This window comes from Micromys minutus (genome assembly GCF_963924665.1).
Source record: "Micromys minutus genome assembly, chromosome: 1".
Taxonomy (NCBI): Eukaryota; Metazoa; Chordata; class Mammalia; order Rodentia; family Muridae; genus Micromys; species Micromys minutus.
The window spans coordinates 50,864,685-50,886,216 of NC_137969.1; the positions used below are offsets into that span (position 1 = coordinate 50,864,685).

At 40.8% G+C, this 21,532-nt stretch overlaps 1 protein-coding gene across 1 annotated transcript in view; it reads left to right on the forward strand.

Annotated features, from left to right (window-relative positions):
• Positions 1 to 6,911: 6,911 nt before the first annotated feature.
• The window catches only part of EFEMP1 (EGF containing fibulin extracellular matrix protein 1), a 66,799-nt gene continuing 52,178 nt past the window's right edge, over positions 6,912 to 21,532 (forward strand). The window contains exons 1-4 of the mRNA XM_080926769.1: positions 6,912 to 7,047; positions 8,212 to 8,301; positions 16,309 to 16,357; positions 16,489 to 16,875. Coding sequence (XP_080782895.1) covers positions 8,221 to 8,301; positions 16,309 to 16,357; positions 16,489 to 16,875 — 517 coding nt within the window. The 5' untranslated portion in view covers positions 6,912 to 7,047; positions 8,212 to 8,220. The remainder of the gene's footprint in view (positions 7,048 to 8,211; positions 8,302 to 16,308; positions 16,358 to 16,488; positions 16,876 to 21,532) is intronic.

The window sequence follows — 21,532 nt, forward strand, 5'->3', positions numbered from 1 at the left end:
CTTTACCTACTGACCCATTTCACTGGCACCCCACAAATCACCTAAATAACTTTATTTTTAACCTTGCAAAATAGAACATTGAAAGTTCTTAAAGTTAACAAATTATTATGGAAAGGTTCCAAGCGGGCAACATAGAATAACATTTGTGAAACTTTTTAAACTGCATATTGAGGAGAAACTAGTCATTTAAGAGAGTGTTTGTAATTTCATGCTCAGTAACAACAATCATCTTGAAACCCTATCAAGCTTGAGAAGGGTTCCAAAAAAAGTTAAGTCTGAAGGGAAGGAGGGGACACTTGTACCTGAAAACAAAACAAAGCTTCCCATCTGTGTCCACCTCTGAGGTTGCCTCACAGGATCTGGGAACTTGCTAGAAAGCAATCTTCCTCTGGGCTTTACATCATACATTTTATCTCTCCAAGGAAATTCTAATTACTGGTTCCAATCATTTCTGATTGATTTGACTTTTATTTGTCCAAGATATTCTTTGCTCTATGATGAAATCAAGCCTCTAATAAAATTCCAAATATTTCAGAACAATTTACCAGCTCCAGATGACTGAAAGTTTTCTCATGTCCATCTGGCATTCAGGAAAAGAGTTTCACAAAGTAGATTCTGAGGAATGATACATCTGGCAGTCACTAAAGCAAAGGACTCACCAATGACATACTTGATGTCAATTAATCTTGCATCAATGCAAACTTGTCAATATTCTTTGAGGCCCAAACTTCAATACCAATATCATACATTTTAGTGAATTGATCTTCTAGCACATGGCTTCACGTTTAGAGGACATTTTGGAAATCAATTACATAAACACACATTATTTTCAGTGAACACATTTAGAATTCCTGGCAAGCCAAGCATAGTGGAATGACATTGACAATTTGGAAGGTGAAGGCAGTAGGTTCAAGAGTTCAAGGACATCTGTTGCTATATAGAAAGTTTAATGCAAGCCTAGGATACATGATATCATGTCTCAAAAATGTATGTATATAAATATAATATGAAAGAGAGAGAGAGAGAGAGAGAGAGAGAGAGAGAGAGAGAGAGAAGAGAAGAGAAGAGAAGAGAGGGAGAGGAGGGAGGGAGAGAGGGAGGGAGAGGAGAGAAGGGAGGTTGGGAGAGGGAGTAGGAGATATGGCTCACCCTGGCCTACAAATAAGAACTCTTCTACTTCAACCTTCTAAGTGCTCAGATTACAGGACTGTGCTACTACTTTGCTGTGTTCCAATTTTGGTCTTTGCAGTTTAGGTTGTTTTTTCTTAAGAAAGTACGTGCTGAAAGTTCACTGAGTTGTTCCTTTCTTTTATTTTTATATAAACTCCAATTCAATGATAAAAGACAACACAGAGTGGGAGAATTTCAGCACTGAAACATAGTCACCATCACATTCATGGGCTTGCTTGAATCATAGCAAGTATATTAGAAGCCATATGTGTGCCTATCAAGAGAATACTGTCAGAGACAATAATGTTCAATTTAGCTACTCAAGAATATTGAATTTTTAAAGTATCAATATGAAGAATGAGCAAGGAAAATTAAAAAAAAACTTGATCAGCATCCAGTGATCAATTTTTATCAGCCCACCAAGAATATTGCTATATAACAATAAATTCTTTCTGTAGATTTAGTCAGTTAATTCAACCAAATTCTGGATATAGTTGTTACTTCTTCCATATAACATACTTCTACAGAATGAGAAGATATTAGCATTGCCTGATTTGGCTACATGGCCATAAATGTCATGTAATGGCATTAATGATTCATGTCTTTGTCTTGAAAAATCTAGAGATATCCAGTGTGGTTTCTTATTGTACTCAATTACCCCTGTGAACCTCTCTTAGAAATAAGTCCCACTTTCAAAGCAAATTTGATCCAGATACATGCTTCAAAAATTAGAGTCTTGGGCACTGGCTGTTCATGATCTTCAACATCGACCATCTCTAAAACTGTGACTTCTTATGACCAAACAGAGCTTGAAGTCTTTAAAAATCTTACCTTCTCTTAAGCTCAGAGCAATTTATCAAGTCAAATTTATTGTCCAGCTACATCCTGCTCAAGCTGATTCTTACATCCTTGGAACCCTGTAGTTGATATGGCTGCACTCTCTGTAGTTGGCTGCTTCTTTGTGTCCCTTGTATACTGAGTCCCACTGGTAGGAAAGAATCATGTAGATAATCCTCACAGCAACTGCACTCCCAACACAGATCAGCTGACTTTTACCCCTCACTGTGTGACCCAGGTAAGTTACTAACTTATTACCTGCCCCAGTCTCCTTTTTTTTTTTTTTTTTTTTTGCATAAGCATGATGTAATAATATTAAGAAGCTATAAGTCATAGGCTGGTTATTAGTTTCTGGGACAATAGTCATGCTGTATGGTATTAGTTATTTCTACTCTACTTATTACTAATAATATGTTTAATTTTTAAAATTTAAAACATTAAATATTTCAGAGCCTCACAAATTTACAAGGTATTTACAGATGTTGAAGACCCTATTCCAAATATAATTTTACCTTAATATATTACTTATTAGGGATCTACACAGGCCCATGACCTAGAGAGTAAACCACACCTAGAGAGTGCCCACAGTCTGATGTTTCTAAAATATCCCAGAAACATCTCTCCCCTCCTCCTGTTTAACATATGAGGAAATTGAGGACTAGAGAGGTTAAGTTTAAAGTTCACAAAGCTGGAAAATGCCATTCAAGACCTGAATACATGCCTGCAGGCCCTATGTCAGCACGTAGGTTATCTTAGGGTGTGTCTGGCATTCCTAAGCCATTCTATGTGACAGCAGGAGATCTGATGCTATGACTAGCAAAGTCAAGGCACACACTCTCCATTAAGCCAGGGGAAAAGAATAAACCTCATGAAAATCACATAGAGAAGAAAATGTTCTCCATGGAACTACGGTCTGGATTCAAAGTTATGTATGACTCAGGCAAAGGATAAATGAAGTAAAAGCTCTTAGGCTGCCCAGCTCTCAGCTTGACTAAAGCTCAGAAACGCAGGCCCAGAGCTTGGAGGTCTGGGCATCACTGCTAGAACTTCCAAAGAGGAAAAGGTAGTCTGTGTCACTAGCACACCTGAGTGCCACTGGCACAGAGGAGCAAACTACTCCCAAAGGCCATGATTGAGTCATGTCGCCATGTTTCCTGCAGTGGCACTGAGCCTTTCCCCTTAACTATACTACTAAGCTTTCAGGTTTTTCTTGTGTACATTTCAAGATGCTCAGTGAACATCCCTCAGCAAGCTCTTACACCATATGTCTTGGTTTCCAAAGGAAAGCCAAGAAGCTATTCACAGAAGAGATAAGGAACAGGCAAGAATAGTGACGACTGTTTACAAGTGCAAGAGGAATGCAGAGCACAGCACATGAGGACTATGCACATAAACTGCCCTCGCTTCAGGATCTGGGCTATAAGGAGCTGGCAGAACAGAAGCCCTGGGTTCATTCCCAGCACCACAATAATGAAACAAAACAGCTCTTTCTTTGAGTTCTTATTAGTTCTACATGGAATAATGGTCTACTACAAAACAACAAGCACCAAATATCATCGATGCTTGCAACACCTCTACACTGAGCAGGAAGTGACACCTGAATAATATATCCTGTTAGGGTGGAGCACCAGATGTTCTCCTATCTAAAATCTATTATTCAAGTGTTTTTGATATTCTCCATGGGTTTCTTGTGCTAGCCTCAAAACAACCTCAAGGGACCAGTAAGATGACTCAGCTGAGTAAGGGTGCTTGCTGCCAAGCTGACAATCTGAGTTCAGTCCCTGGGGCCCACATGGTGAAATGAGAGAAGTGACTTCTACTGGCTGCCCTCTGACCTCTGCACATGTGGCATGCATGCATGGGTATGCACATGCACACATGCACACACACAAATACACACACACACACACACACACACACACACCACACGTTAAAAACCATAGAAGTAGAAAATCTTATCCTTCCATTTGACAAAAGCAGTAACTATTTAGAAATTGTAACAAAAATAATTTTTTAAAATAGATTTTTAAGTAGAAAATGGACAAAATATCAGAAAGCCAAAAACTTCATCAAAACCAAAACAGTGACTCTCACCAGAAACACTGACTCTCCAAAGACAGCAGAACATAGAAAAATGATAAGAATATACTCAACTTACATTAAGCTCTGGAGAGATGGCTAGAAAAGCACTTCTACATCCAATCAGGCAAAATCAATTCAGAAGCCAACAAAAGCTTTGGACAAAATCTTTAAATTGAATCTTTATTAATAGACAAGTGAAAAATGCTGTGTTAGAGATGTAAGAGAGCTGTAAATTTGAAACTTCACATGACACCTTTGCCAAGAGAAAAGATAGAGATAGATTTCAAGTACCAAGTGTCAGTAAACGTTACAGAGCAAAGTGGGAATGGACAATGAAAAGTACTGTGTCCTTTGCTTAGAAAAGGTAAACATACAATTCTACTCCTCAAGTATTCACCTAAAAAAATGTTCATGCCTACTCAAAAAAATTCTAAGTAAATACCCAGACAGCTTTATTCAGAAACAATCCAAAGATCCATCAATAAATACCCAGACAGCTTTATTCAGAAACAATCCAAAGATCCATCAATAAATACCCAGACAGCTTTATTCAGAAACAGTCCGAAGATCCCCCAAAGATCGAGCAGAAAACTTGAGGTACAACCACACAACTGAATGCCATTTAACAATAAAGACAGTGAACTTCTAACAAGGGTTCACCCCAAAAGCACAGAGTGAAGGAAAACAGATCCAAAGCAATTATATACTGTATGATTCTATTTACGGGAACTTCTGATGGGAACAGCTGCAGAAGTCCAAAGGTACACAGAGATCTATCCGACGTTGTTACAATAATCCAGATGGAAAATGCTAAAGCAGTGTGGCTGCAAAGATGGTAAGAAATTGTCCAGTTCTGACTCTATCTCAAAGAGAAAGTCAGCATAGTTTTGTAAAGAAATAAATGCACTATGCAAAGAAACGAAGCCAACTGGACATGAGAAAGAGATGGTGAGCTGATGGGTGGAGCAGCCTGAGGGAGAGGATGAGGCTGGAATGTGTTCAGTCTGAAATGCCCATCAGATGTCTAAAGTAAGGCAGCAAACCAGCAAGTGGGTGTGCAGAAAGATCGCTGGACTGCAGATAGGTGGTTGGAAGCTTCTAAGTTCATTGCTCTAAAGACAGAGTTGAAATGAGTTTAAATAAACAAACACGCAAAGAGATATTTTTATTGTATAGAAACAGAGAATCTACTTTTTCAATGAAGAGCAGTTTGGGGCCATTGATGACTAGTGGGGGTCAGGGAACATAGTAGAAACTTAGTAGTAAATACTTTTGCTACAATCAATCAAAGCTTTCCATACTTAGTAAGGTCTGCAAATCTGATCCTGTCCAGTACTGGATGGTTTGTTACCACACTATTGGATAGCAATGTTTACTTAACCCACCTACCCAGAAGAAAGAAAGAGTAGCTACCACCTAACAGCTGCTTTCCAGCAGTCTCTACCAATTTGCCATTTCCACAACCTCTGCAGTCTGCCCCTTGACAGGAAAGTCCTTAGTCCTTCCAAGTGACCAGCTTCTATTGCTTCTCAAATTGCATTTGGTGACTTGGCCCTTAAAAGGCACACCTGCAGCCAAAGGGAACTAGCTGCCTAACTGTGGGCTGGGAGAAGCTATCAGAAATAGCTGCAATCTATGTGGTATGACTTAATGAAGGGGGTGGAGAGATTATCTCTTCAGATTCCTGAAATTCCACCATTATTATGAAAGATGCAAGAAAAATGCCTAACTTAACTTTGTATGGGTAGTAATTGGGAGGAATGAGAAACTGTAGATGAGAAAGAAATGACATGATCTGAAAGATTAGCGAGCTACACACACACACACACACAAACAAACACACACACATGCACGAACACGTGCACACACACACAAGAACAAGCACACATGTACGTGTGCACTCACACACAAAGCTGGGGAGGAGAGACATACATACACCTCAGGATGGCACATATTTTGTTAGCATGTGTTTGGCTCACTCCTAACACCTAGCACCAAGTAGGCTCAGAAATGTATTCAGTCTTACCTTTCACATTTTAGAAAGCAGACAGAATGCACGAAAACACACACACACACACACACACACCTCCAAAAATAAAAATATGAGATGCTCACAGCCAACCATTAAACTGAGAATGGTGTCTCCAAAGGAGGAGTTAGAGAAAGGATTGAAGGAGCTGAAGGGGTTTGCAACCCATAAGAACAGCAATACCAACCAATCAGAGCTCCCAGGGACTAAACCACTATTCAAAGATTACAGATGGACAGACCCATGGCTCCAGCTGCATGTGTAGCAGAGGATGGCCTTGTTGGGCATCAATGGGAGGAGAAGCCCTTGGTCCTGCCAAAACTGGCAGGAGGGGGTGGGTGAGTGGGGCACCCTCATAGAAGCAGGGGGAGAGGGGATGGGACATGGAGTTTATGAAGGGGAAACCTGGAAAGGGGATAACATTTGAAGTGTAAATAAAATATATCCAATAAAAATATTTACAATAGGTAAAAAAAAAAAAAGCTAAGTTGAAAAATAAGGACCAGTTCTGTTAATAGCCTTACTTTATTCTCCCAGGAATCACTTGTTGAAATAAAAGGGAATTTAAGCCATTCCTGTAAACTCTAAAAGCTCAATGGGAATGATATTTAGCTATTAGTTGTATCTCAAATTCCTGTGAATCGGGGGACCAAGGGTCCTACTGCAGAAGACAGCTGGGCCCCTCTGGTCCCAACGCCAAGAGGCGCGCTTTCCCTCAAGGTTGGAAGCGTGGGCAGGGCGCTTGCGCCTCCCTCTCTCTCCTCCGCCCCCCTTCGCCCAACTTCTCCTCCCTTTCTCCTCCTCCTCCTGTAGCTGCTGCTGCTGCTGCTGCTGCTGCTGCCAGACCTCACCAATTCAGACCCACCAGGCTGCCCTCCCCTTCGCACTCCTTCGCTGCTGGGCAGGAGAGCTGCGCGGCCCCCCCGCAGGTAGGAGCCCCTAGCCAAGGTCGCAGATGTGCACCATACCCGCGGGGCTGTGCCGGGAAGTGTGGTGGGGTGACCCAAGAACTGTCCCCGACTGTGCAACTGGGCAGAGAAGATGGAGGTAGAGGTGCGGGTCTGGGATAGCAATCTGTCAGCCTGTGCCAGAACTTGGGTGACATTTGTTAGGATGGGCAGAATATGCGTGATAATTATGAACACTGCGAGCTTTGCTGGTGACCATGGTCTCTAGGTTCAGTGACTTGATGTATGAGACTTGAAAGGCACCTGGATTGCCCAGAGGCTGGTTAGAAGCAGAAGCAACTCCCGCTGACAGGCGCCTAGTAGTTTACATCTAAAAAAAAAAAAAAAAAAAAAACTGAGCTCACTGTCCTGCAGGCACCAGGCTAGGCACACAGAAATCGGTACTCAGTGCCGCAAAGCGTTCTGAAATCCGACCTTAGGCAGCCTAGACCCCAGTTTTGAGATCTGAAACGAAGGAACAAGGGATCAGAGACTTTGAGCTGCTGGTCTCCGAAGCCCTGAGCTTGGAAACAAAGTTGTGCGCTGGGAGCTGATGGAAATGGAGATTTAACAGTAGGGACTAGAGAAGTCACCCCGCGGTGAGAAGCTCTGTGGGGTATTCTATCAGGAACTAAAAGAACTCTTCAAGTTTTGTTTGGGTACTTCGGAAAATTTTTTAAGGGCAATAAAGTCTGTGGCCACGTGACTGATACTGGTTTGCAGGTTATCTTTTGTTGGACTGGGCACGGACTTCAGCTAGAGGTGAGCCATGGATGAGTACTCTGTAGTTTCAGAAAACAGACAGGTGCTGTGGCCCCTTTTCCACCTCAGAGGGGTCAGAGGGATAGAATTGATCACTTTCTATATCCCTTTTGACTACCGTTTCCTGGAGCCTAATGAGTAGGTGTGGTACAAACGCATGCTGAACAACCCTGGTACAGGATGGACGGAATGAAGTAATGCAGTTCTGCAGTAGTTTCTCCTCCTGTCTTGCTTATTTGGTGGCTGGGGCAGGGGTGAGACAGCAGGCTGGAAATTGGGTATCTTGGGCTCCCCACCCTCCTTTCCCTGCAAGTTTCTTCGCTGATAAAGTTTTGATTTTCCAGGCAGCTGATGCTAACCATTTCTTTGTCCCATTTCCCTTAGAGAATCACGATGTGGCAGACACTTTTCCTGACCATGCTGACTCTGGCGCTGGTCAAGACACAGGACACTGAGGAAACCATCACATACACGGTAAGGAGTGATGGAATTTGAGATACACTTATTGAGTTGTAGTCTATGATACAAGACTTGAGCGGTCTCTGTCAGGGTAAGCGGGCAGTAATCTGTGAAGCAAAATAAAATAAGCAACACTTTCATATGATTCAGATTTAGGATACCTGACAAACTGCTCTGTTTAGGTCCTTTCGAAGATGCGGTTAGATCACTTGCTGAGATGAGAACCAAAATAGAATGATTTGCGCAAATCCAAAAATGAACTGTTTTAAAATTCAAGTCTAACCGCATATGAGCTGATGGGTTTGTGGACTCCGGAAGCCTGGGTACCTGCAGTGAATGCAGAGTAACACTCAAATCAAATAAAAATGTGTTGTGTAAGTACTCATTTGTGTCTGTCCTAATGAAGTGCTTCTTCTCGAAGGCTGTCTATTCATGGAAGAATGCCACAGATAGTTTATCTGTCACCAGGAGACAGCATTTGCCAAAGTAGATTTAAAAACGCACTGTGTGCATCCTGGTCTTGCAAGTTCTATTTGCATCTCTGGCAAGTTTTAGTCACATTTAGTCACTTAGGTGCATCAGTATAACCAATATAAAATAACGTTTTAAGATATCTTCTGATCCCACCCAGTGCCCAAAATAGATGTGTCAGGAGGGGACACGGCAGGGCTTACCTGGCTCAAATTAGGCCTTTGTGCCTCTGTGTTGCTTTCTAACTCTCAGTGTTCTGAGATGAATGACATTTGTCCTGGGTGAGTATATGAAAAACACATTTTACACTTCTTTCCAAATCTTAGAATTGAGTAACCCTATTCAAAAGAATGCAAATGTTTTTAGAGTAAAACTCAGAAGTGAGCTAATATCAATTACTAATAAACATTATCTCACTTTTGCGTCATGTTATCCCTAGAATAGTATTACCCATTCAGCAAATGTTCCCTTCTGCTGTTTAGGAAAATTTTAAATAAAATGATTAAGTAAAAGTATTGTGCTAATTTAACAGTCAAACAAATAAAGAAAAATGAAAGCATGTGTTGTTTATCTTTAAATAAGAATGTTTTGTTACTCAGGTTAAACTTACCGCCCTCTCACTGAGCTAGGATTAAACTCTGTACTTGTGTATCCATCTAATAAAAGAGTTTACTCCTTTTCTTCGATGCTGTCCTAGAACTCACTATGTAGTCCAGTCTGGCTTTGAATGCATGATCTTCCGTCTCAGTCTCCTAGGCAGGTATTATCACTTTTGAATTGCATATCTCATGCTTCCTGTTTCCCAATCACCTACATCTTATTTGTTTTGCGTAGAAAGTATCCATTGTGAGTTAAACCCTTCAGTTTTAGAATTGTTATTATGAAGGCCTTCCAGATATGACACACTTTTCGTGCTAGGAGATGATAGATTAAGCCTATTCCTTTTTTAAGATGTGTATACTCAATAGTAGCTGGTTAAAGGACCAGGGGTGACTATTCTTAATCACCTCAGTGTGAGGTGAGTGCCGTGATCCTGCTGATGGGTGCTAGAATAAAGGAACAGAAAGGTTATCCACTTGATATAAGGCTGAACAGAAGTCAGGAATTTCAGACTAACCTTAATAATAGAGCCATGTTAAATGCATCAATGCAACATGCTAAATTTCTAAAACAAACTGCAAGTCTCCCTTATTTATGCAATTATTCAAATGAGCTGCCACCTTGGCATGTTTTGAAAGAATAGTATCTCTAAAACAGGCAGTCTTATATTCCCCTTTCATATTAGAGTTAGGGTCCACTAACCTACTATTAGACAAGTATCTACATGAGCAATTCTTTCACTATCAAAAGAAATTTACGTTATTTGTTTGCTGAGACAATCAGATCTTCTATATCAGGAAAGATACTGTTAAAAACTACAAAGCTTTTAAAAACATTATCATAAATAATACAAATCACTAAAAAAAAATAGAAATGGCAGAGGTAGATAATGTTGGTACTAATATAAAAGAATAACTTAATGCTGGGTCTTGATGGAGAGTCTGGGCTCAGATTGTTCTAAGGAAGATCTGGCATAGCCACCAGGACAAGCCTAGGAGGTGATACAAGAAAAGTTGAGCAGATGGGGAAGGAAAACTGTGCATGTCTGAGGTCTCCATGAGCTCATAGGAGGGAAAGCAAATCTAACCAGTATGCCTGCCTCACAGAATGTGAGCATAAGGAGTCTTGCTTCTTCTTGAGGCCAAGAAGTTTTGTGTCAGTATGGTAACTGTAAAAATGGAAGAGTGGTCAGAATTTTAAAGGAAACCAGTGGAAACATCAAAGCTGAGTCCCCTGGCTCTTGCCTAGGTGATGCAGGCACCTTAAACAGTGTTAGAAAAACTAGAATGAGTTGGTGTGCAGGATAACATGAGTTGAGTTTTCATCCTAGTAGGTCTCCAGCATCACTAAAACAGCTGACTTCCCAGTGTCTCCATTAGCTAAGTACTCCCAGAGAATCTATTTGCATAGTCAGTTGCCATTTCTGGTAACTGGCAACTCCAGTTTCTACTCCATTTTCGCAGTCTCCCTTGAAGCATCTTCTTGGTTGTGGCTTCCTCAGATGTCCTCTGATCATACTGTTTCCTGGGCTTTAAGTCTCTACAGAGGCTTCTTATCTTCTCTAGGGTGTTTCTTGGGATATAATTGACAACTTACATGAGTACTGTCTGAAGTGCTTACAAAGACCAGATTCCAGGCATCCTATCTAGGTTGACAGAGTCAGATCTTGGAGAGCTACTGTCCGGTTCAAACAGCACGCTAAGTAATTCACAGGCCCAGCAAAATCTGACCTTCAAGACAGAATGTAGTTCCTCGCTCTCAGTGAAAGGATTTCTGGATTCAGCCCTGCTGAATCCTGGCCTCAGCTCCTACCAGAACTCTTTCCTTCCTCAATAGTCTTATGACTGTTCATAATGATCCCCGTTCCAAAAATTCTCACATCTCCCTGGGTGTATGAATGAGGTGGAGGGAATCCTCATTCAGTAAGACTAGTTCACTCTCTCCTTCTTTGCAAGGACCTTCCTCCTGTCCTGTTCACACAAAAGCATCTGTCACCCTGCTGACATCTCAGTAAGATTTGCCCTCTACCCACCTGCTTTTCTGGCCCATGAGCCCTAAAAATATTTAGTATAAGAAGCTGCTGAGTGGTTGCTTAGTGAAGAACTAGCCCTGATTGCTTTGAGTCTGTTAGCCTAGGGCAAGCATATAAAATAAACTAAGATACATATACAGAGAAAAAGGAGACACAGTTACAGAGGCAGCAGCTGGTCTGGGTTCTAATATTCCAGCCTCTTTACTTTACAAAAGGAATGGATGGAATGACCTTACACAGAGGGAGCTGAGGCCCCTGGCACCATATGGTGTCTTCTGCTGACTGCCCAGTATCATGGGGTTAGAGAGGCTAAGAAAGCCCCTGAAAAACCTTTGGCCCTTGGCTTGTCAACACTCACTGCTTACATCCTGACAACACAGGCATTACTTCTGAAGTTGTACTGACACAGGTATAGCTTTTGAAGGAATGTGAAAAATATTGCTACATTGCCAGGATGGTAAATTTAGAATTTCTGATGAAATTCAGGCAGAATAGTCAGGAAGGTGGGTCTTTTGGAGAGAGAAGTGATTACCAAAACTATGAAGGAAGAAATTCTTGGATCATATTAACCAGTTAGCCATCATGATCTTGTCTGGTTTTTGTCCTGTCCTCTACAACTATTTTAACAGTAGTACTATGTCTCATGTTAAAATAATCAAAAACATAGTACACCATGAAGTAAAGCTATGAAATGAAGGAAACACTTGCTCTAGTACATTCCAGAAAGTGTAATTTTTAAAACTTTAGTTATTCCCAACTGTAGTAAATTGAATCAAGGCAGAAGAGTAGTAATCTAGGTGACTGGACTCAGTTAATATTCTTATTTTTATTTTTTTAATTAGAAAAGTCAAAGTTTGCATCTAAGACTTTGGGTTAAATTATAAATATCCTACAAATAGAATTTCTTTTGGAAGATTTAAAACAAATTTTAGGCTATTTCAAATTAGGCTTCTTTTATATTTTTCAAAGACAGTGAAAACATTTGCAATTTTTAAAGATGTGAACTTGGTTCAAGTAGGGTAGGGAGCCTTAGTAAATAGTCATATCAAAATCATGATCAAATTAAGGGGGCCAAGTGTAATCTTAACCTACAGCCTTAGTGTTAGGACTGTACCAAACTAAACTTCAAGTATCTTCTACATATAACAGATTAAGAAGTGTTATCCTTTCCTCCAGGTTGGGTAGGAGGGGGGTCTTCTTTTGACTAATGAGATTGTCCTTGCTTCCCGTACTTTGCACGGACTTACAGTGAAAACTCACACTTATTGGGGGTAGTTTCTTATTTAATTTTCCTTCTAGAGGACTGAGGGTCATAGCTAAAGTGAAATTTGTATAAATAGCTTAGATTGTAAATAGACTTAATTATCTATCAGAATAAGTTTTATAATTAGCAAAAATATCTCAATATAAATAATCTTTTACTACAGAATTTTCCCTAATGTTAAGACAGCAAGCAAAGGCTTCATTCTAAAGGAAAATATGTTTAGCATTTGGAGAAATCTAATCACAGCTTTTAAATATCTCAGTAAAATGACAAACCAACATTTGGGGGCTGTGAGATTGCTTACTGCCATGCCTGTCAACCTGAGTTCAATATCAGGTCCCATTTGGTAGAAACAGAAAACTGAATTCCAAAGCTTGTCCTCCAACTTCCATATATGAGCTATGGCACATATGCTCCTACACACATACACATAAAAATTAATTAAATATCTCGTCTAACTTTTATAAATATTATTAAGGAAAATCAGTATTTGAGGAAGCTGGAGGCTGGGAAGATGGCTCAGGCATTAAGCATTTGCTATGCAAGTGTAGGCACAACAGTTTGGATCCCCACAGAAGTGCTGGGCAAATGCAGCACTCTATCTGCAATTCTGGCCTTGGAAAGAAAAGAATCAGGAATTCACAGAGCAAGCTGCCTATTGAGACTACTCATATCAGAGAGCTCTGGATGTGACTCTGCCTTATTAAATACAGTAGAAACATAGACTAGATTTCTAGCATCAGCATCAGGCCCACACGCAATACGACTACATGCATCTACACATGTGCAATGTAAGACATATACACAAATACCACACACATATAAAAATAGAATGAAAAATAGCAAATGCTCAAGGAAAACATATTGCTGTAATTAAAGGGAAACAGAGACAAACACACACACACACACACACACACACACACACACACACACACGGGGGTGGGGGGAAGAGAGGGAGGGAGAGGGGAAAGGAGAGAAAGGGGTAGGGAGGGAGGGAAAGAGAGGAAGAGGGAAAGGGGAAGGGAGAGAGAAAAAAAAGGCATTGATTTTAATTTTATGTTTGGAATTTTGGTCATAATTAAGTTCTAACTACATTATAAGGGTCTTTCATAATTTTCCTATATAAAATCTTTTTTGTGTAAAGGCATTTTCCCATTTTTTGACCTTTATTACCAAATACACGTTTTATATACATAACCTTTAGAGCTCCCTTTTAATCTAAAGGCTTTTTATGTCTAACTTTTAATAAGAATCTCAAAAGCAATTATCTCTTAAATGAAGAGTTAACAAAACATATGTGAAACAGAAAGCATATATGTTGTAATATGTAACTACTGTTAAGTACAGACAGAATGGTGGTCTCCATAAGCACACTGTGAAGGAGAAATTACATTCATTATCTTACCAATCACAGGACCATTCATAAATGCCCCTGTGTGTCTTTGAGGAAAAACCTCTGAATCTTAAAATGTAAGCATTACCCACTCTTGCACATACACATACCTTAAAATCAGGTATACAGCATTAGTTACAGTGACTATGGGCCCTATTTAAATGTTTCCTTGGAATAGAGAAAGGATGCCAGATAAAGATAATTTACATGCATGGGACACTTATAAACACAAGGAACATCTGTACTGTATAACTAAAATGCACACTGAAGTTACATAGTTACAGTGAACCACAGAGGGGAAAAACATAGAGTGAAGTTCTGTGTCTGAACAGACTGCTGCAAAACCTACCTGTGCTGTGAGCTGCAGGAGACCAAGGGGCTGTGGGCAGAACCCAGATCTTTTGTCTCGGGTTTATAATTCCTGAAGACTGGGAAGGAAAAGGAAGGTGGCGTGGCTGAGAAGAATCTAGAGTATACACAAAGTTTAGCAGATTGTTGATTGAACACGATTGTCAAGCTGCCAGGAAACGTGCAGCAGCTGGTTCTTTCCAATTCCTGAGCAACTCTGGAGGGAAATCCTGGTGGGCCCCCCACAAGGAGAGGAAAGGCCTTGCAGTGAATGCTCATATGGGGCCATGTTCAAGGAGTGGGAAGCAGAGGGAAGTGGGGAGAATGTACTGAGCAGCTCTCAGGGCAGAGGACCTGCCTGGAGTATCAGAGGGGGGGGGGGGCGGGCCGAGAAGGAATCTGGTGGCAGCATTATAGGAAAGGTAGACACTCTTCTCACGCCATCAGAGCAGGCAGCCTGGCTAGAAAGGAGGCAGGTCTATTATTTCTCACAGAGAAATGCTGCCATTCCCAGCCAGCCAGAATAAGAGGTTTTGAGTGTGGACTTTCAACAAGATGATTTTGAAAGGATTATAAATTGTCAGAGAGGAAGGAAGTTCCTAAAGTAGACAAAGGATAGGACAGCAGAAGTCTAGCTGCTTATCATTGCACTGTATGAAGTTACCTGAGTCTGGAAGAAGTTTGAAATAAGCATTTCTCCATTAAGAGGCTTTCAGAAACTTTATCAGGTCCAGTGGACACCAGCATCCTAATAACCCTTTAACTTCCTTCTGGAGGTGCAACAGATGTCTTAAGGAGTAAGAACAAAGCAGAAAATAAGTATTTTTAGTCCCAGCTGGCTTAGGACCATGGACTCCAATCTAAACTCAGGGAATATCTGACCCAGAACCAGAGTTTTAGAGAAAAAAAAGTCAACAGACAGAACCCCTGGAGAACCCAAACCCCTCACCAGTGGAGAATAGAGTGTTGGGATGGAGAAATCACAGCAATGGTAGAGGATTCCTCAAAGGACGATCTGCTTCAGTGGTACCCTATTCTGAGTCACAGAACTGCTATAAATGTTCGGGATTCATGAGAAATATTGGGATAATTAATAGGAGAGATATCATGCAGGTATAACACGGTCGCAACTCTAAGATTTCAGGGCCCAGTGCATAGGCAGCAATTGGGGCTTCTCAGGAGAGCTCAGACCCACATGACAGAGTGAGGGTGGTCCCGTCAGATATGTTTCAGAGGAAGGAGAAAGTTTCCAGGCCAAGCAGTTGATGAGTAGTGCACAGTACAGTCAAGCTGCCAGGTGTCCCTCATTCCTACAAGGCAGTGCAAGAGGAAGGAGCACTGCATTGTGTTTTGGGGAAAGAATGTGTGAGCTAGAAGGTATGGAAAGCGTTGAGTTAATTTGTATCAATCATGTGGGTATGTTCTAGTAACCCCTGACAGGTTGGACTCCATTAGCCTGAGGATGGAAAGAGGAACAGCTACAGACTACCAGCTAATGGACCTGAGGGACAGTGGGCTGGGTTCCAATACTCTGATGCTCAGGAAGATTTAGAAAGATGCAGGAACTCAGGGTGGGAGAAAATAGGGAACCCAGCTAGTCTTTTTCTCAGTATTTGTCTTATGTGAAATGCATAATAATAAATGGAGAAAATAAAAAGGTCAATCAGAAAAATTGGGAGGCCCGTCTCAAAAAGAACTCCATAGGATGGTGGTAGACACACCGAGGCCAGTGGAAAGAAGGTGAGAGACCCTAAGCTCTTAAGACAGACTGGTCTTAAAGGGGAGGATGTGGACCTGACCACCCATCTCATTTCCCTAGGACTCCAACCTGCAGAGTAAAGCGCTAACGATAGATAGCCTCTTAGGGAAGCTGCTCATTGTCTCCTGGCTCCATGTTTGACGTTTTCTTTTCAGCAATGCACCGATGGATATGAATGGGACCCTGTAAGACAGCAGTGCAAAGGTAAGTTTGCTTCTAAGACTTCCTGTCTAAGAGCAGCCCTCTGTGTTTGTCTGACGTGGTCCTCCTCTTACCCCATGTGTGCTGCTATACCCTCTGAGAAGACTGCTGACTTATTTTATTACTGACCACAGATATTGATGAATGTGACATTGTCCCAGACGCTTGCAAAGGTGGAATGAAATGTGTCAACCACTATGGAGGATATCTCTGCCTTCCTAAAACAGCCCAAATTATTGTCAATAATGAGCAACCTCAGCAAGAAACACCAGCTGCGGAAGCATCATCCGGTGCCACCACTGGGACCGTAGCTGCCAGAAGCATGGCAACCAGTGGTGTGGTCCCTGGGGGTGGCTTCATGGCCAGTGCTACTGCAGTTGCTGGCCCTGAAGTTCAGACTGGCCGAAATAACTTTGTCATCCGGAGGAACCCAGCTGACCCTCAGCGCATCCCTTCCAACCCTTCCCACCGGATCCAGTGTGCAGCAGGCTATGAACAGAGTGAACATAATGTGTGTCAAGGTGAGCATGGCTTGTATTGAAAAGGAAGTTCTTGCCCAAGCGCACCTCCCGGTGAGGGTGCAATAACTCGCACTTATCAAGGGCTTCCCACACAGAACATGGTGCTAAGTGTTTCGTCTGCAGTAGCATATTTCACTGTTGCAATAATCCTAAAAAGTGCATCAGAAAATTCATTAGTGGTTCCCAACCACAGCTGCTCTATTTATAATCACTCAGAAGCCTGTTAAAGCTTCCCCGGGTCCAAGCCACACCCTAACACAATTAAATAACACTCCCAAGGATGAATTCCAGACATCCATGTTTCTTAAAGTTCCCAGTGTGGTTCCAGTATGCAGCCAAGTTTGAAACCTAAAGATCATATAGGTGTTAAGGACAGAGCTGGCTTTTATCCTGGAGCAGGGGTTACTAGAGTCATAGCTGTCAGTAAAGGGGCTGGATGGTTAGTTTGGAACTTGAAATCCTGCTTTTGACCCATTCTATAAATGTCCCCTCTTGGTTTCTCAAACGTCTTTGTTGTTGGAGTTGCCACTAACTTAATTTCATCACTCCAGGGTAAAGAAAAACGGGTCTGACTTCTCCTCCCTTTGAAGAACAGCTCTGTGTTCACATGGCTGTTTCATTTCAGCACATTTTACTTCTATCGCTTGCACCATGGCTCGTCTGCCTGGGCTTTTCTGTTTATTTTCACAGAGTACACATAACTGTGTATTCTAGAAACAGCTGCAGACTCATGTGAGCTGAGCGATAAGAATCTTGGCATTTGAAAACATGTGAGATACTGGCTAACTGGACTGTGCCAAGGGACTGTTTGCATTTTTTCTTGACAAATCCCCCTAAGAACTGCTGGTGTGGTGATCCTTTTATTGAGAAAGGGCTATAGGATATCCTGACTTCTTTCACATTGCTAAGGGCTGAGTGGACAGACCCCCATAGAACGGGAAGTCTGGCATCACCATACAATCTGAGCAATCAGCAGGGCCTAGGAGCTCTGCTTTTCTGACTGGTCATGAGTATCTCAAGGTTTAGTGCCGTCAAGCATTAGAGAGACCTGCTCTGTTCTTCAGAGCTTTGCTCTATTCTCAGTACAGAGATGGGAGCTTTTAAATGGCATCTAAGTGAACTGAGGAAATCAGGCATGCTCTGTTTTTTTAATTATTTATTTAATATTCTGTGGGCAAATTTTAAGTCACCCCACATAAAGAGCTAACCCATGCCGCGATGGTGTCACTTTTCAGGAGATCCTCAGAGCAGCATCTGTTTTGTGTTACTGCCATGAGTCAGGATTCCAGGATTGATGATGATGTGCTATCATCGGCTGGATATTCTGGTATCTAATGTAAGATTTTGACAAGGAAATAAACTGACGAGGAGATACGAGATTTATATGTATTTGGGTGAATCCTGGTTAAAAAATACCTTCAGTTAATTTCACATATACCACCATTTAGTTCAGCTTTTTAAATAGTTTGCTTGAGGCCTGAAGGTCTTTTTTTCTAAAATAAAAAAATATATATTTTATGAAGTTATTTGGACTTTTACATTTTGAATTATTATTAGCCCTTTAGGTATTGAATACTTTAATAATACTTGAAGGAAAAAGGAACAGAGAAAGAATGGATCACTTACCAAAGTAGTTCATGATCCACCACTGGCACCTCTGGCTGAATTCAAGAGCAATGCCTAAAACTGAATAAAGAAGTACTAGAATAAAATATATTTAAGACATATATTGGGTATATTAGAAATATTCTGTAAATACTGAAAATGAAATTCTATTTAATTTTCTTTTAAAATATTTAGCCTTATTGCCTGTAGTTCTGTGTTTAGTGGTGGCACTTCATGAAATCTCTGCTCTCCCATATTAACATGATGTTGCCATGTTCCAGTCTTGTTTATTCAGCCATTTCTAAGGGAGACTGTTTCAAAGCAGATATCCTGGTGCTCTGGTTCTAACAATCTTCTCACTGCATCTGCCACCAAAGCTGTAGAACGCATGCAACAGATGCATCCACTGGGGCTCACCACATCTGTCGATCACTGTATTGTGTCTAGTTGTGGTTTTCTGTGATGGTTTCTGTCTGCTATAAGGAAAGACTTGTTTGGTGAGGGGAGATAGTTACACTTCCCTGTGGGTGTAAGGGTTATTTTGAATGTGGGAAGGAATTGTGCTGGTCTAACAAAGTGGTGGTGGTGATATTGTTTCTGATACTCATGACACCACTAGCCCTGGAAAGCTGGCTAGGTTTACAGTATTGACATGTCTTTCCTCCTGTTTAGTGGGCCTTAAGTCCAGTTAAACAGCTGTTGGTTACTAACAACACTCAAGCACCACATACTGCACTTTCTGGACATCTTTCTGCACTGATCATTGTCATGGTTCATAGGCATTGCATCTGGGCAGGACCGTTTAATTGCTTCCATTTCTTGAAAACTTTCAGAGTATTTTCTGGCACTATGGAAGCTTGACCACAGGAAAGAAGCTTTTAGGTCAGCTCTAGCTTCCATCATCCAGGTTGCATGGTGTTGTCAGCAATAGGGACCACCCTCAGCCTCTGAGAGGCAACCTGTGACTGCATTAATAATCTATATATTTTGGAAGTCACTTGGATTTCCCTGACCACCATTCAAAAGGAGGATTTTTGTCCTGTTCTGAAATTCTTGTGAGTCTGTGATTCTTGTCAAGAGCACTACAGCCTGGGTGCTTTTGCTTCATTTAAGACACACACACACACACACACACACACACACACAGAGAGAGAGAGAGAGAGAGAGAGAAAGAGAGAGAGAGAGAGAGAGAGAGAGAGAGAGAGAGAGAGAGAGAGAGAGAACACATACAGAAAGATAGATGCACATATATGTATTCTGTATCATTTTATGTAAACATAAAATGATTCCTTGTTGCTTTTTCAAACAACCTTGGAATTATTTGTGCTTTGTTCCTTCTTCCTTTCTGACCTCCATCTGCTCCAACTGGAGCTCCACCATGCCTTTCCATTTTCCATTTCACACCGCCTGTTTTCTACTGTCCCCTATCAAGCCCTGGCACCCATCCTACACCAGACCCCACACCCCACACTCCTAACACCTATGGTCTCCATGGCCGCCCAGGCTCTGTATTCAGGTCTGAGGACTTGGAGCTGGGAACCACAGAGGAGTGAGAACATGCTACAGTGTCTTCATGGGTGTGGGTGACCTTATTCAATACAAGTAAATAATGTGAGAAATGCTAAGATAGTCTTTTCTCGTCCACACACTTAACCTTAAATTTTTGTAATTTTGTTTTCCTTTACATTGTGTCATGAACCACATTTTTATAATCTATCTATCTATTGAATGACATTCAGAATTTTTTTTTCCATTTCCTGGCTATCGGATACTTCCCTTTATTTATTGTCCAATTCAGAGCAGGCAACCCTCAAATCACAGAGACACCATCAGCAAAAACAGACTCAGCAGCTTATATGTATTTATGTGTATATACATATATCCTATCCATGTGACAATAAAAATTAGAGAAAAAGAGGCCATCAATTTGAGGGTAGTGGTGGGTCATGGGAGAGTTTCAAGAGAGTGTACCTGGGGAAGCCTGGAGGGATGGGGGGAATGTGAAATAAAACTACTTCAATTTAAAATATTTTTAAAACACACAGGAACAGACATATTTAATTAATAAAAAGGAAAAAGGTTTTAAAGTTGTTAGCCATATAGGTAGGGTATAATTTCACAATATTGTAACAAACATGTTACATACTCTCTCTATAATTGGAAAGCTATGTATTTTAGTAGTCATTTACCTGTTTTATAAGTCACTGGATGAAATTTTATCTTATGTTTATGAAATTAATTATAATACCAAAAGGTAGAGAAAGACTACTTTACAAAGCTTTTTTTCACATATTAAAATACTGTAGTTCTTAGTTCTCTGGGGATTTTAAAAATTACAAATTAAAGTTATTGGGATAATTGCTTATGGAAAATATGAATACTTAACCATTTATATACACACATAATATTTAACCTAAACCGTTCTGAATAATTTAGCAATTTCTAAAATTTGTGCTTGGAATCTGTTCTATGGAAAACAGGGTTAAACATTTTTAATGACTTAAGGCTTTTTTTGGTTGGACTTTTTCCCACCTCCTGATTTCGCAAAGTGCCCATAAATGTGGATTTACTTAATTGTTGATAAAATGGGTTATTTCATATGATAACAACAGAAAAATTTGTCTAGGGATCTGACTAACATAAGTCGAGTCACACTTGTGCCCGTTTATTATTGAGCTAATCAAATGCACAGCCCCACTCCTTCTAATTGCCTGCAGATGGGTGACGTTCTCAGTCCAGGCCAGCAGCACAAAATAATGTTTTATAACCAGTGTGAAAGTGTGGGGACCTCTGCTTAAAACAATAATATGCTCCAAGGACCTATATTCCTGACATTATTATGCTGTTTGAGGAGCCCTCTGTTTTAATAAACTACTCCACTCCCTTTTAAATGCTGCCTAAGTGTGTCTACTGAGCCAGACACATATACCATGGCCGGCTGAATTAAGATGGAGGAAAGCTTAAACTGAGTCATAGTTGTGCAAAATTAGTTTTTCCATATATGTTTTTCAAAAGGTAGACTTCATCACATAATCCAGAACTGAGAACTAGC